This window comes from Lolium rigidum, chromosome 1 (genome assembly GCF_022539505.1).
Source record: "Lolium rigidum isolate FL_2022 chromosome 1, APGP_CSIRO_Lrig_0.1, whole genome shotgun sequence".
Taxonomy (NCBI): domain Eukaryota; kingdom Viridiplantae; phylum Streptophyta; class Magnoliopsida; order Poales; family Poaceae; genus Lolium; species Lolium rigidum.
In genome coordinates, this window is record NC_061508.1 from 319,791,220 (window position 1) to 319,808,530 (window position 17,311).

General features: G+C 45.8%; 1 protein-coding gene and 1 pseudogene across 1 annotated transcript; one reads left to right on the forward strand and one right to left on the reverse strand.

Annotated features, from left to right (window-relative positions):
- Window positions 1-3,109: 3,109 nt before the first annotated feature.
- LOC124684258 lies at window positions 3,110-7,328 on the forward strand (annotated as a pseudogene).
- Window positions 7,329-9,037: 1,709 nt separating this feature from the next.
- LOC124661940 (BTB/POZ and MATH domain-containing protein 1-like) lies at window positions 9,038-10,617 on the reverse strand. Its single transcript, XM_047199827.1, has 2 exons — window positions 10,590-10,617; window positions 9,038-10,527 (listed from the first exon to the last, which is right to left on the reverse strand). The coding sequence occupies exons 1-2, from the start codon at window positions 10,615-10,617 to the stop codon at window positions 9,311-9,313; spliced, it is 1,245 nt and encodes a 414-aa protein (XP_047055783.1). The 3' UTR covers window positions 9,038-9,310.
- Window positions 10,618-17,311: the final 6,694 nt, after the last annotated feature.

Consider the following 17,311-nt stretch of genomic DNA (forward strand, 5'->3'; position numbering starts at 1 on the left):
TCCACGACACCAAGAAGCCCTAACTATCTCTTGTAAGTTAGCCATTGGTGGCTCCTCTATTTCCTCTTGATCATGTTCTCTAGTGGACATGAATAAGGGAGATGAAGAAATTATTTCCATAATCTTTTGGCATTTACAAGTTGCAAAACAATCAGCTGCATGTGTTGTAGGAGTGTACATATGGTGCTTTCCTCTTTTATGGTGATCCTAAGAACGAAAACACAACAAGAGTTTTTCAGAAACTTCGAACAAATTAACAACCCTAATACAAGATGCAACTATGACGCCACAAAATTTCACATTTAGATAAATAAATAAATACGATAAAGCTAACCACGAACAATAGGCATTTCTCTGAGTAGTAGTGCATAGAAGATGTGTTCGTTCGGGAGTGGTGTTTTGGAACATGGGAGCATATGCTCCCTATATTTTGAAATGCATCTTACACATATTTTAAATTTAAAAAAAATTGAAACAAAAAATTCGCATGTACATCTTCACGTGCAACGCGCTCACAAAGTCGTTTCATAAAAAATGAACTTATCATGTGATGTGTGTAAAAAAGACAAAATTCAGTGCTGAAAACAATGCTTTTTACCGGATAAGTTTTCTCTTTTTTACATAGGCCACAAAAAATATTATTTTTTCGTGAAACTTGACGCATACACATATATTATGGAGATGTACATGTAGAATTTTTCGTCAAAATTTTTTCACACTTCAAAATATGTTTTGTTGGTAGAGGGAGCATACGCACCCGGGAGCCGAATTGAATTTCCGTGTTCGTAAGAGGTTTGCAGCGTTCGTACAAGTATTGAATACAAATTCAACAGTATAGTTTGCCGACGTTTTGTTGTAAAATGTATGCCTCGATGTGCGTTGTGCACTATAGAAATGAGGAGCATGCATGGCGTAGCAGAAATAAAATATACGAGTATGCGGGTGGGCGGGAGTTGGTGCGGGCGTCACCCCGTCGCGTCGCCAACTGCCACAAGAAGGTGGTGCGGTGCGTTTCTTGCCTGTCCCGGATGACGCCCGCCGACGCACGCACGCGCAAAAAGACCGTACGATGATAATGGTCACGGTCGCACGCACGTCGTCTGTGCCGATATAACCGCTCTGGGCTTTCATCACAAGTGGCCACCACTTATCTGCTCCTGTACGTACTGGCGTTATCTGGGCTGGAAGGAAATGGGATGACCGTGAGTAGTAATTCGTAATTTCCAGCAGCACCAATGCCATAACGGCCGAGAAATTGCACAAACGAGTAACTCTTCGGCCTATTGTTGCACAAGCAAGTGACTTGAATTTTTGTTGCACATGCCAGTGAATTCAGCGGCAATTATTTGCAAAAAACTATCATTATATGTTTACACCATTTAACACCCACTCACTTCGTCTTCAAATAATTGGGTGTTCAACTTTAATTGTTCACAAAAAAGTGTATTTAACGCACTTTAAAATAACAACAATTGTTTCTCTCGCATCGCAGGGAAATCAAACCCTATAATATGGGGCATATGTTATCTTTATTTTCTACATTCGCTTATCTTACTGGAGTAAAAAAAATAAAGAGAATAAAGATGTTGGTTCGCATCTTCCCAATACAATTATCTCTCCACTTAATAATCTCTTTTCAGAAAATCCACACGTCCACTAACAAGTGGACAGAGGGAGGGAGTAACCAATAGGACCTTTTACGTTTCGATTCCGATTTTGTGCCCAAAAATAATTTCGTTGGGAATCAACAGGCATAACTAGTTCGTGACACTCGTTCTCTTCAATCATAGGAAGTGTTGGCCCGCAGCAAGGCAAGGCCACCAGATACATTCGCTCAGAGGCGATGGCAGTTGCGGCCGACTGCAGCTGTCAATGTACGATTCTCGCATAGAGTTGCCGACTTATGTGCATAAAGGTTTGGACCACGTCGGTGTCTTCATCGGAGTTTAGAACTTTTCCGGCGAGCGCCAACCATGGCGCCGCCCATGAACCCGACATAGGTAGAAGGCCATAGAACCCTTACCCGTAGGCACGTGGTTGCGGAAACAAGAGGAAGCGTCTAGTTCGGGGCAGTGAAGACGTCCCTAGTCTGGCTCCTTCATCCTGGTCTTCGGTGCTGATGACTTCTTCGTCTCCTTCTCCGACGACCCTAACACCAAGTGCCATACTCGCATCGCTTTTGTCAACTCTCACGCGTAGAAGGTGGAATGACGGCGAACATGTGTTGGCCTTCTCTGCGTTGTCGGGGACTAGTTGGTTTAGTCCAAGCGCATGACGAGCACGCGCGCGTAGCTACCGCCATAGCTAGTCGGTAGCCCAAGCGTTCGTTGTCTCTTCTATGTGGTCCAATCGTGATGCTTCCGCACCGGGGATAAACACGGCAATCCGGGGACTTCTAGCCCGGCTCAACCACGTGGAGTGGTTGTCAATAGCCACGATTGTCTCCGGATGGTCGCAAATTGGTTCAACTTGCTTTGACACTACAATATACTATCGTACGTAAAAGGCCACGGTGGCAGTCGATATCCAGTTAGGCACACACCAAGGGCCCCATTCTCGGGTATGCCGTGAACTGTGTAAACATATTATTATAGCTTTTTGTAAACAATTACCCAGTCACTGATTTGTGCATCGAAAAATGAAAGTGAGTGATTTGTGCAACAATAGTCCCAAGAGTTACTTGTTTCCTCCCCGCAGCCGAAAGTAAATCATCATATCCGGTGGCATAATAATAAGCTAGCTCAAGTAGGAACCTTGCCGATCGATAAGCTATATGCTAGGGACTTAAATAAGTTTCTCCGCATGCAGCAGCGACACGGTGTCAACACTAGCCCAGATTCCGGACGGAGGTGGCGGCCGTCACCGAATGCCACCGCTCTCAGTGAGTCACGCACGCACCGGCTAAAAGCCGGATACCCACCTCAGTTGGAGCCCAGGAAAAAGTTTGGAAAAGCCTGCAATAAAAGGGACGCGTCGAACCCGACACTACGCTCCACAGCAACCATATATCGGACACGACGACTCCCGCTTCTGCGCTCTCCTGCCTCTGCTCCTTGCGCTGCGTGCCCGCGTGAGCTTCTGCTGCCGCCGCTATCCTCTCCACGATCGAATGGGCTCGGCTTCAGGTACTCATTGACTCATGTCATAAAACGCGCTGCTCTGCAGCTTGACGGATGTGCGCCGGTCGAATTATGCATTCGCAGATGACACCAGGGAGCACCTGCTGGACGTGGACGGCGGCCTCGCCGGCGGCGGGCCGAAGATACGGGTGCGCGGGCTGCGGCGGCGGTCGGAGGCGACCGGCCAGGACATCCTGCGCGGGGTGGACCTGGACGTGCCGCGGGGCGTGGTGATGGGCGTCATCGGCCCCAGCGGCAGCGGCAAGTCCACGCTGCTCCGCGCGCTCAACCGCCTCTGGGAGCCCGCGCCGGGGGCCGTCACGCTCGACGGCGCCGACATCTGCGGCGTCGACGTCCTCACGCTCCGCCGCAAGGTCGGCATGCTCTTCCAGCTCCCCGCCATGTTCGACGGTACGCCCTTTTACGCCACGATGGCCCCGGCCGGGAATCGATTTCCCCAAAAGCATGAACTTGTTCAGTTCACTCGATCGGACGTTTGACATTGGTATACTGCAACATTTCCCCGTTAAATCAGCTAGTTAGACGATGGATTGCTTGAAACTAGTTTGGTTGGGGATGATGAACTGATGATAGCGTGCTAGTGGGGAATATCACTTTTGTTGACATGGAAGTGGGGGAATAGTATGGCCAACTGACTATATTATCAAGACATATATACTTTACGTTGTGGGAGATCTGACATGGTACTTAGATATTAAGTCATGCTAGTTGCTTCGGCTATTATAATCTTCTTCCTGGTTACGCTTATGACCGTCATTGAGTACAGTACCATGCAAGCAGATGAACAATCAACTAGGCTTACTAAAACCTGGGCCTTTCAGTCTGCTTTCTGAAATTAGTTCTTTTACATATTGAATAAATTTAGCTCTCTGAAATTGTTACGGAATTTTTCAGCTACATTAGTAAGCATACACAGAACAGTTCTCCATGTTTAATTACTCAATCAGGTGTGTGTTAAATCCCTTCAATATGTTTTCCATGACACCATGCAAGATAAAGGGAACATTGACTCACTACTAGGGACTTCCTGAAGTCGACATGACATGCTAACGCTCATTTTCAGAACCTGGATACTGTGGAACCTGATTAAACTTACTCTGTCACTTAGTTACATTGTTACCTGATCATTAAGTTACAAAAGTTTCGGGAGGGAGGAGTTTCCTTTAGACTATTCATCTGAAACTTGTTATTTTTGTCTAAGCTACATACTTTCAAATTTGGGTATAAAAAATGGCACACGCGTACATACGTGTGTCCTCTACATGCAAAAAAAATTATTTGGAATTTTTTAATATCAAGAAATATGGATTTTCGGCCCACACAGTAAGCGGGTTTCGTTAAACCCGGGTGACACTGCGTAGATTGATATTTTACGCCTTCTTGTCTAATTGCATTGCTTTGTTAATGTCATATCAAACTATCGGCATACTGTCAACTGACAACGTGGTGGAGAGCAATGATGTGCTAGACTTTTTCTAAGCTAAATAGAAACATAAGCGCGATAGTATAATATTTCCGACTAAAAAGTCAAAAAAACTGTCTCTTGACTATATGACACAGCAATTTTAGTAATGAATTAATCAACAAAAAGAATAGATGGTGATGTAGAATTTCTGGCAGATTACTTCCAACAATTTCGGTAAAAAAAATCAGACCTTACTAAACTATTTGGAATGTCAAAAGCTTCTTTGGATTTTGATCTATCAAAATTTTCTGGAAATTAAAGAATTTGGGCCTAATTGAAATCTGATTTCAAATTTATTTGAATCTTGCCTGAAACTTTGAGTTACAGATATTTCAGTACCCAACGAGTTACCGAAATTTTAGGAATTTGCTTGAAATCATGGGATTGGTCTGATATATCATCTTGCACAGGCGTCATGGGCACGGATTCCATGTTCAGAAATTAAAGTTGTATAGAGGGGTCGAGGATCAATGGGTGGACAAGCATGATTCTTGCCAGAATGCTGAGGCTATAATGCGCCCGCTGCTGATGGAGCATTGCCGCAATTGTATATTCTTTAGTGGTTAATGCAGGCAATTGGTAAAGCTACTCTGTTTGCCAATAACATGAAACAATCTTGCATCTGAAACATAAAAAACAGTCTTAAAATTAGTTTTTTACATGTTGAGCAAATTTAGCTTACTGAAATCGTTACGAAAATTTTGTAATGAAGGTGCAAGTCAGATGGATCACCTTGAATAGTAACCATACGCATAACAGTTCTCCATGATTAATTTCTCAATCAGATGTTGCGTACATGTTCCATGACACGATACTAGGCAAAGGGAACATTGACTTTTTGAATTCTTCATGCCATGTGCATGTTTAATTGGGTCGCCATTTTACTATGTGCTCTTGCGTAATAACATGGTTTCCTAATGCAATTTGAAAGTATTAGCATAATGTCAACTTCAACGTGGCAACTACCAACGAGGTGCTAGATCAACTTGTTCTAACCTTATACAATACAAAAGACAATTATGGTGGTATAAAATTCCGACAAAAAGTCAAATACAACTGTCTCTTAACTAAATGACGCCCCAGTTTGAGGAATGAAGAGTTAAAGAAAGTAACAGTACGGTATATAATGCGTAGAAGGAGGGAAACAGAAGCTCTTTTGATAGCGTGCACACCATCTTGTTTTTCAAGATATTTGCCTGCATCGGGTGCGGCTGGTGTCGCCCTTCCTGGGGTAGTTGTGGTTTTTTGTTTGTCGTGTTTCACTTAAAAAGCGCCCTTAGCTCGTAAATATGTTTTTGATATCATCTTCTTAGCAAATATGTAGCGCTCTTGTCGGATTTTCCACAAAAGGATCGAAGAAAAATGGGAAATGTTAGAAGTGTCAGTCCAAGAAAACTGTCATTCAACAGGGGTGTTTTAAAGTTGCACTAGGGAGTGTGTGCTCCCAGGTGCCCTTTTCTTTCCATCTGGGAACAATTCAAAAATATTTAGGCAACATGTTTGTGTCAGTTGGGTGTCTGAAGAGCAAAAACTAGGCATGCACAATGTCGGTGTCCTTTGGACGCCGGAAGAAAATATGGTGAAAAACAAGTATGTCTCTGTCTGTGTTGAAAAAAAAACAGGCATACAGCTAACAACGTTGTTGATTCCTTTCTGCACGAACAGAAAGGGTGTGAACTTTGAATAAGCCTTTTAACAGTTAACTATTTAATTAGTATGATTTTTACTGTTTATTCCGGAAAGCATTTTGCTGCTGCTACATTATTTCACAGCTTAGTTCAGTGGCAAAGATGAAAAGCTAGCTGCTCAATGCAGAGAACAGAATAAAAGTTCCAGCCACATGAAAAGAAAGAATGGTGTGGCAAACCTTTTGCCACCCCTTCCAAAAAAAAAAACATGTAAAGAACCGTCTGATTTTCTATTCCTTTTGTGCTGCTCCAGGAACCGTGGCCGACAACGTGCGATACGGGCCACAGCTGCGTGGCAAGAAGCTCACCGATGCAGAGGTGAAGAACCTGCTGAGTCAGTCCGACCTCGACCCGGCCCTGTGCTCTAGGCCGGCATCGGAGCTATCCGTCGGCCAAGCACAGCGCGTAGCTTTGGCCCGCACCCTCGCAAACGACCCGGAGGTAGGCATGAACATGATCTTCGACTGCCGAATTTCCCTTTCTCGTGTCTCGCATGGCATCTCATTGCAAGCTTTGCTGCAATTCATTGGTACTGATACATTTTCTGCCGGTCTCTAATGTGGCATGCAGGTGCTCCTGCTGGATGAGCCGACGAGCGCGCTGGACCCGATATCGACGCAGAACATCGAGGAGGCAATCGTGCGTCTGAAGAAGACGAGGGCGCTCACCACGGTGATCGTTTCCCACAGCGTGAAGCAGATCCAGCGGATCGCGGATCTGGTGTGCCTCGTTGTCGACGGCGAGGTTGTGGAGGTGCTCGCCCCATCGGAGCTGTCTGAAGCCAAGCATCCCATGGCCCGGCGCTTCCTGGAGCTTAGCTAGCTGAATGTTGATCGTCCAGTGTACTGTGGAGTTTTTCGACCTTTGCTTAATTCGCATACGCAGCTGTAATCATGACCAGTGAGGACATGGCTATGATGAAAGGAGAACCAGCAAATCCCAGTAAACCATATAGGAATAAGATTCGCATAACAAATGAGCAACTTAATTCTGTAGATAAGTATATGGTCTAAACTAATCGAGGTGGTGCTACCATCTCACGTACTAGCATTTTGTGAAGTTGACTATGGTCCAAGCAAGTTAGACTGTCAGGCAAGGCAGAATGGCAAGATTCAGGTACACAAGATAGTTAAGACTAGCATATGAACAACGATAGCAAATGCAGGTTGGTCTGGGATAGTGTGATACTGAAACTGAAGAGTGTGTAGAGCAGTATGGGCTTGAAGTTCTTGAGGCCGAAGAGGCCGTCGGGGCTGTATCAGAGGACCTTCTTCTGTACTTCAACATGGATGGATAACTGGTTTGCAAGGAGGGGCAACTGGTTTGCAGTGGTGCTGGTGTGGATCTCGGGGTGCATGATTAGGGCCAGCAGAGGAGATTAATAAGATGGAACAATTTTTTTTTTAAACGGAGGCAAAAGCTTTGCCTCATCCCAAAGTGCCGAAATTTTTAGGAGAAAATCGGACGAAAACAAACAACACACACTGAGTACCCCGGCCAACCTGGCTACCCACACGAAGCACACTCGTCATGGAGAAGAAAGACCATCGTTGAGGATGTCATCGAGCGTCATCGTCGTCACTCCACCACGAGCCAGCGATTCCGACTTCACCTTAGACGACCGCCGCCGAGACCCTCACCGCAAACGACATCAGAGCCCATGTGAACCTATGCCAAACAGTCGACCCCCAAGGTCCAAGCAAGTTCGACTGTCAGGCCGAAGAACAGTATGGGCTTGAAGTTGTTGAGGCCGAAGAGGCCGCCGGGGGTGAATGAGAGGGCCTTCTTCTGGACTTCAACACGGATGGATAAATGTAGAGCAGGTGGGTGTCGTGCCTTGTACAAAAAAGAGCCTTGCAAGGAGGGGCAAGATAGCTGGTTTCCTGATGCTGGTGTGGATCTCGGGGTGCGTGATTATGGCCAGCAGAGGAGATTAATAAGATGGAATAATGTTCCGTAGACTCCTTTCTATCCTTTCATCTTTCAGCGGGAGTAATATTTCAGAGATAACACTAGAATAAAGATATTTCTCTAGAATGTCTACAAACTGAATAAAGCTGATAAATCACTAGAGTCATAAAAGATGCAAGCACTCTCCTTGGTCCAGTAGCAGTATTTGAGATCATATTCTTCATCTCATTTAAAACTGCTATGTACATAAAAACAGATAAGTAGCTGAGCATAGTAGTAATTACGTGGATGTAACAAATAGCATTTAGGATGACTTAGTTATGCTTCCTTCATCCTTCACTTCATGCCAAAATAACTTCCAGCTCAAACAAACAGCTGCATCTAGGAAACCATGAGTACTGCTCCAATCGACCTTATAATGCACAAATCAATAGATGGTTGAGAAATGTGTGCAATAACGTAAATTCAGTGTAGCATATTCCCATTCTACATCTTACCAACAGCATGAAAGAAACCAAATTACCGAACATCATCCCAATTCCTATCATGCATGTTTATAAGAGGCAATCACCTCAATAACAGTGATAGAGAAAAAAAAATACTCAACAGCTATCAGGACAGATCAAACCAACCAAAAAAAACTTCAGCAATTCAAAACACCAATAGCACAAAACATGAAACCAAACCACAAACAAGTCAACCTACAGTTGTGCAATCAGCAGCAAAATCGGATAAAAAAAAATAGAAAAGCATGCATCAGTAGAAGGTCCCCATCAAAATTACTTCCCCTAAATGCAGGTTCACAATACTCCTTCCATAAACATCTGCATCATTCTTGATAACCACTAGAAAAGGTTTTTTTTACATGGCAGGGAAGGCACAAAGCAACAACAGAGAAACAACTAGCTAGGGAACTTGCACAGGTCAATGTCAACGCTTGCACCTAAAACTACAGGCCATCCAATTCCATATTTTCCCATATGTTGGACCCTTCTGGTTCAGCAAATAGGCAAATGACATTATTATGAAACAAAAGCAAGGTGAGCAGACTACCATTAGAGGATCCCATCACATCTATGCATAATAGTGTTGCTTCAGGTCTCGCATTATATACTCTCGTGCTTCCTCTTCTTCTCCTTCTGATTGGATGCAAGCTTGGAAATGAGCTCCTTCAAAACAGAGGGATAGGTCGTAGTTATATGCTCCCAGTCATCACTCGCCATAATTTTATCCAAACACTTGGGAGATTGGACTTGGATAAACTTCAAACATGCCTCTTTCAATCTGGGGCAGTGGTGCTGCTCTGCTAGAGCAAGAGTGGACAACACCCAGCTCACATCTATGTTGTTGGACAACTTGTCTTCACATAAGAACTTGAGCCGTTGGATATCATATCTATCTGCGGCTACAAACAAGCGTTGCAGCAATTGCACACACCTGAGCAAAAGTGCATCCTCTTCTTGTCCTTCTTCCTCAACTTCTGACATCTTATCCTCTACTGGTTCCTCCTCATCCTGTGTTTCTTCCTCTTCCATGATGATATGCTTAAACATCATAGAGAGTGTATCTGTGTAGATGAAGCTAAGCAAACCTGCAAACACTCTTGCTTCCATGTCTTTGATCTGTATGGCACTGGATGTAGTACCCTCTGCCATGGGGCCAAAGAGTTGTGCCATGAAAACTGTAGATCGGGCTGCAAGAACACATCGGTGTGCAACGAACGTCTCACCGCTGACCTCAAATGTCACATCAGCACCCACATTACTCTGAAGGAGATTGTTAAAATGGTGGCTTATGTCAGACATGGTCCCACCAGCATACTGTGTAGTGTCCTTGCAAATCATGATGTCACACCGGATGGTGAAACAATCATCCTTCAGATTAGCTGATTGTTCAAGGGCATCTCTTCTTGCAAACACACAGCAGCCCCTGGAAGGAGTTTCGCTAGAGAAAATGTATGTTTCAGTTTCGCGGATGTGCATCGGCTTTTGATACTCAACCTCGTCGACGAAGCTAAACTGATACTTCGCACTCACAGCCTCTTCCATAATGTCATCGCCACGACGAAGAAAGAGAGAAATGGAGTCGGCACAACTCGGACTCTCACTGTTAGGAAAGTAGTCAATGTGCCATTTATGGCCTCCTACCATGAAAGGCCCAGAGCTGATTTTCTCTCCAATGGGTATCTCTTGTACGGTGCGCGAGTATTCTTTGACCATGAGCAAGTGGTACCCACAGTCCGTAGTGCTGACGACATCCGACATGGTGCAGTGCTTTCCGTCGGTGACCACAGATACACCGGTGAACGATGACATGATAAAATCTGCAATTCGATCAAAAATCTACTCAATCAGTCAGCATTTTTGTTTACAAATCAAAACATACGACATGACAGCTTGCGGGCATTTCGCATTTGAGTTAGGGTTCGTTTGTAGTAAAAAAAAAAATTTGACAGTGTATTTTCGTCTGTACTAGTACAACTTGTGTGCTCCCGTAGCATAATTAGATCCACATTTATAAAAGAGAGAAGTCCAATTTACCCCCCTAAACTTGTCTCAAAGTTCAGATTATAGCCCTCAACTTTATTTTGGTTCAATCTTCAACCCTAAATTCTATAAACTGTTCGGATTGGACCCTTCTACCCTTTTTTGACATGTATTGAACCATTTTTTTCTCGCCAGTTAGCGGTTTTTCTTCCTATATATTGTACCAACTGATCAATATATAACATACACGGTACAAGAAAAACCAGCTTAATACAATGCAAGGGGTGCTTTTGAACCATTTTTAGAATTCAGGGTTGAAAGTTGAACCAAAGTAAAGTTAAGGGTTATAAGCTGAACTTTGATACAAGTTTAGGGGGGTAAATTAGACTTCTCTCTTTATAAAATCACATAGTACTAGGGGGCATACAAATCAGTGGGATACATCAGTGCTAAGCAGCTCACCGGGGGAGAGTGAGCTTGCTGCCTGGACGGCGTGCTCGGGGTACAGAGGCGCTCGGGGTGGAGAAGCTTGTCCTGCGGGAGGAGTTGCTCGGGCTGGAGGCGACGGTGGACTCGGTGCAGAGCCGCGGCGGCCGAGCTCTGTGCAGAGGGTCCGGCTGGAGGAGGCGGCGAGGATCTTGCGGTTGGCAGCGACGGGAGACAGCACGGGCGGGGTCCTGAGACGGGAGAGGCGGCGGCGGCGGGTTGCTGCAGCTAGGGTTCGATGGGGGAGGCCGGGAGAGGCTTTGCTACCACGAATGTGGCGTGTCGAAATACCAATGCTATGGACACACGAATTCTTTGTGACAAGTGATGTACTCCGTGGACGATATGTGATTGTGTGTGTGTGCGTGCGCCTGCCTGCTTGGCAGTGTGGCCATGTGTGTGCGACTATGTCTTACGGCATCTCCAGCGGCGCGACGCATTTTAGCGTCCGCGCGCGTCCGTTTGCGTCGATCCTTTTGGTCGAAAACGACCGCGCGTCCGTTTGTGTCGGGGTGGCTCCAACGGCACGATGCATTTTTTTTTAGGACGAATCATTTTTTTGAACTGAAACATAATTTACAAAAACTGAAACATAACTTACATACTTGAAAACATAAAAAAAAAACCTAAAACGCCCTCGCTCGCGCATCGTTGCCGTCTGCTGCTCCTCGTCGTCGTCGAGCACGATGATCTCCGTATGTCCCACGGCCGATAGCCATCCGGGGAGCGTACGCCGGGCGCGATCGCGGTGCTCGAGGTTGAGGAGGCTGCGGGCGAGGCGGCGGTGGAGGCGCCCGGCTGGCCGCGGCGGCGATCGAGGAGCCCGGCCATAAGGCCGTGGCGGTGGTGGGGAGGCGCCCAAGGGCCGTGGCGGCGGTGGAGGAGGCGCCGCCGAGTCTAGGAGCGCTCGTCGAAGGGCTTCATCCGCGGACAGGCCCGGCGGCATGACGGCGGTCGCGTAGCCGGGCAACGGCGGCGCACGCGGCGCGTCGTACTCGGAGACGAGGAGGCCGAGCTTGGCCATCTCGTCGTCCGTCATGTTGTCGGGGAACTCGAGTTCCGGCCCTCCGCCATGGCCTGCTGCCATTCGTGGAAGACGAGGCCGACGTAGTCCTCGCTGTCGTCCTTCACCTCCTCGCTATGGTACGCGAGCGCCTCGATGTAGTCGTCGTCGTCGTCGTACACGGCGTAGGCTTCGTCGTCGTCGTCCTCGTCCTCGCGGTCGTTGTGCTGCGGTTGCTCACGTCGCGTCGGCGCCTGCTGACAACGCGTCGGCGCCTGCTGACGACGAGCCGGCGGTGCAGGGCCGAAGGGATAATCCCTGTCGCCCATGAAGCCAGCCCTTCGTCTGCTGTCCGTCTCCGTGGACAGGTACGTACGCCAACTCTCCGAGTCGATGGCGTACGCCGGATCGGCGCGGAGGTCCGCCGGCGGATATCGCCTCCGCGCCGGATCTCGTTGGTCCGCTCAGGCTCGCGCGCAGTGCTTGGAGGGATGGGCACCCGGCGGCAGCTGAGCCGCCGGCCGCCAGCAGCGCGCACGCCGGACCAGGCGTCGCACGGCACCCATTTGCCGTGCATGAGCCTCCCCACCGTGACGGGGAGCGGCACCTTCTTGCTGCCGCTGCCGGAGGCCTCGAAGTCGTTCTTCTTCCCCATGGCACAGTGCGAGTGGAGCTGCGCGGCGAAGGAGCAACGCAGCCGGTGGACTTTTAAGGGCGGTCGCGCACGGGATACGATGCCATTGAAGGCGCCGCTGAAGCCCAGCCGCCGCCCGCCAGTGCACGCGCAGAACAGGAAGCTGCGGCATTCATGGCGAAGGCTGCGGCGCAGACGCGGAAGCGATGGCCAAGGAAGCGATGCCCTCCATGCAGGCTCGCTGCTAGGCGGGCCCGATGGAGACCGCAACGGACACTTTGCGCGTCCGCGCAGCGTCCGCCGAGACGCAAACCTGCCGCATATTTGGGCCAGGTTTGCGTCTCCGCGGACGGCCCGGTCACTTTGCGTCGTGCCGCTGGAGAGGATGCCAGACGCATTTACGACCAAAGCGGACGCAAACGGTCGCTGAGCGCCGCTGGAGATGCCCTTATGTACCTGTGTGTTTCTCAAAATGAATAGCCAGTGTAGGTAAAGTATCAATGTTATCTTTCACGGGTTTCTAACAATAATATCTATCTATCTATTTTATATACTAAAAGCAAAATTCGGATGTTTAATAAAGCCACCACGTTAAACCACATAAGCCAAAATTACATGCACTGTTAATTTTTCTAACAATGGCCAAGATTTAAAGGAGAAAATGTTACGCAAATTCCTGTCACGTTACATAACACCTATTATCGTACACGATGCTATTGAACTTCAAGAGACACGTACGGTTTCTTTATGAGATATAGACCCGGCTGATTAAATAAAGGAAGGAGATGAGTTTTGAACCATTGTGTAGAGGGATAAAAGAAGTTACATCAACATTAGCTGTGTACAAACGAAAGCTAACACCTAAAACTTAAAAGTAAATATCTAATATGTTGGTTCCGAACCAGGTTGGCCCATACTTGCCTTTCCGTCTACTGCTGCAAGCCATTTTTAAATACTAAAAGCAGGATTTAGCGACCGATTACGTAACTGCCGTGGCCAATTAGAATTCTAGAGATACATAGTAGTACAAAAAGTAATTCTAGAGAAACACGGCAATACATAACGTTTTAGTCCTATGGGTCCAAAACTCCAATCGTATCATCTCTACCGATGCATGTCCAGAAAAAAACATTTACATGATATGTGTAAAGGACTGTGCAGGAAGATTGTACGATACAAATTTTAGCAATGAGGCTAATCCACGAATTAGATTAATATATACACGTTAGGTTTTTCTTCTCAAGCGTTATTTCCGATATTTCACTGCAAACCGGCTTTTCCTTATTACCAACAACAACATTTGAGTTAGATGAAAATTATCGGTATCTATATAATCTGCTCAAATCTAATTTTCTTTCAAAATTTTGGAAAAGTTTGATTTTTTTTTATAAATCATAGGCAGTCTTACGACCGGTATTTCTGAAAACCAGTAATACTGGTAACCACTGGTATAAGCAAATACGTCGATGTAAAAAAAGTTTTAGCGAAGGCAATGGTGGTGTATCTACAACAACTTATTTTATAAAATTAACAACAAATTTGAAATATTGGTATTTTCGAAACTATTAATATCGGTGACTACCCGAATGATAATCAACTTGGTTTTATGCTCATATTTGATCTACGCAAACATTCTGAACACGGTTAGTGTGTGCATTTCATAGTCAAATCTCAAAAAATCTTGAGTATTTCTAAGCAAAATGAAGAGGTTCCACCATTTCTATCTATCTATCTATTATATACCAATTAAAAGAAAGATTTAGTGTAGCGTATTAATATAACTGCTTCAAAAATTGAGACACTACATAAAGCCACATATTATTTATTTTGAGAGTTTAATCTAAAATATGTGGCTAAGATTTTGGAAGAGATTAATAATTAATATAAGTATCAAAATTCAAACATGAAAGAGAATTGGCATACCAAATAAACTTTCAAAAAAACTTGCACTGCTAAGCAAAGGCCACTATATAGTAGTTTGTTAATAAACTAACCAGACTTGATTCAGTTTAATCGTATCAGACTCCGGTTCAGATAGCACAAAAGAAAAAAATTAGGAGAGTTGGTAACTTGGTATTTGATAAGATGCATGACCTCATTAATGGCATCAACAAATGCAACATACAATTTGTACTTTTACCGTGCAACAAGTACGACAAGTGTTCCCTCGATCGAAAAATGATCCGTAGAATATAGAATTATTACACAAACACTTTCGACTAATGCCCTCGCAATTGCGAGGGCCACATTTCTAGTTTTTTTTTAAAAAACACAGGATAGAACAAATGTCATTTCAGTGATTAAAAGGAAGGTAACTGACCAGAAGAGAGCTGGCCATTTTATAAGGAATATAGACGAAAATTGATACAAGAGCATCTCCAGTCGCGTTCCCCAAAGCGTCCCCCAAACCGCGTCGGATTGAGCGTTTGGGGGACGTGTTTTGTTCGTGCCGCGTTTGGGGGACGTCGCTCCCCAGCCGCGTCCCCCAAACGCCGCCCCCAAACATTAAAAATACTTTTTTTAACACATAATAACCATTTATCAAATGTAGCATATGAATAAAAATGTTTGCGAGGATTGTTTTCAAATTAAATTACAACAAACAATAAAACAAGTAAACAAATATAATAAATAGGGCTAGATGCTACATCAAGGTGCCACAGCATTTCCTTTGATCCTCCACAAATGCTAAACGAGATCAGCTTGAAGTTGCTCATGAACATTGCTGTCATGGATCTCTGCGTGCATAGCGAGAAAATCAGCAAAATCTGCAGGCAACTCATGATCAACCTCCGCGAGAGGGCCACGACACTCATAGGGACCAACATGTGTCCTCGCATGATTCTTGCGGTCATCCTCGATGATCATGTTGTGCATGATCACACAAGCCTGCATCACCTCCCACATTTGGTCGTGAGACCAGCTTAGAGCAAGTGCCGGACAATGGCAAATTGTGCTTGAAGCACACCAAATGCCCGCTCGACATCCTTCCTGCAAGCCTCCTGTCGTGTAGCAAAGTGGGAATTCTTCATACCAGATGGATCCGAGATTGTTTTGACAAAAGTGGCCCATTTTGGATATATACCATCGGCTAGATAATAGCCTTTGGTATATTTGTGGCCATTGATCTCATAGTTGCATGGTGGAGCATGCCCTTCCACTAGTCTGCTGAACACCGGAGACCGCTGCAACACGTTGATGTCATTGTGTGATCCCGCCATGCCAAAGAAAGAATGACAAATCCACAGGTCATAATCTGACACAGCTTCAATCACCACACTGCAATATCCATGACGCCCTTTGTATATACCTGATACGTCTCCAACGTATCCATAATTTCTGATGTTCCATGCTTGTTTTATGACAATACCTACATGTTTTGCTCACACTTTATAATGTTTTTATGCGTTTTCCGGAACTAACCTATTAACAAGATGCCACAGTGCCAGTTCCTGTTTTCTGCTGTTTTTGGTTCCAGAAAGGCTGTTCGGGCAATATTCTCGGAATTGGACGAAATCAACGCCAAAGATCTTATTTTTCCCGGGAGGCTCCAGAACACCGAAGGGGAGTCGGAGGAGAGCCAGGGGCCATCACACATGTGGGCCGCGCGGGCCACACCCTGGCCGCGCCGGCCTAGTGGGAGGCCACCCTGTCGCCCCTCCTGCGCCGCCTCTTCGCCTATTTAAGCCCTTTCGACCTAAAAACGCAGTACTGATTGACGAAACTCCAGAAAGACTCCAGGGGCGCCGCCACCATCGCGAAACTCCAATTCGGGGGACAGAATCTCTGTTCCGGCACCCTGCCGGGACGGGGAAGTGCCCCCGGAAGCCATCTCCATCAACGCCACCGCCTCCATCATGCTCCGTGAGTAGTTCCCCCATGGACTACGGGTTCTAGCTGTAGCTAGTTGGTATTCTCTCCCCCATGTACTTCAATACAATGATCTCATGAGCTGCCTTACATGATTGAGATTCATCCGATGTAATCGGTGTTGTGTTTGTTGGGATCCGATGGATTGTTACATTATGATTAGTCTATCTATAAAGTTTGTGAAGTTATTGTTGCTGCAATCTTGTTGTGTTTAATGCTTGTCACTAGGGCCCGAGTGGCATGATCTTAGATTTAAGCTCTATACTTATTGCTTAGATTGTATCTACAAGTTGTTTGCACATGTCTATGTCCGGAACCCGAGGCCCCAAAGTGACAGAAATTGGGACAACCGGAGGGGAAGGCGTAGGTATGAGGATCACATGTTTTCACCAAGTGTTAATGCTTTGCTCCGGTACTCTATTAAAAGGAGTACCTTAATTTCCAGTAGTTCCCCTAGAGGCCCGGCTGCCACCGGCTGGTAGGACAAAAGATGTTGTACAAGTTTCTCATTGCGAGCACGTATGACTATATATGGAAAACATGCCTACATGATTAATAATCTGGATGTTCTGTCTTAATGCTATTTCAATCCTATCAATTGCCCAACTGTAATCTGTTCACCCAACAC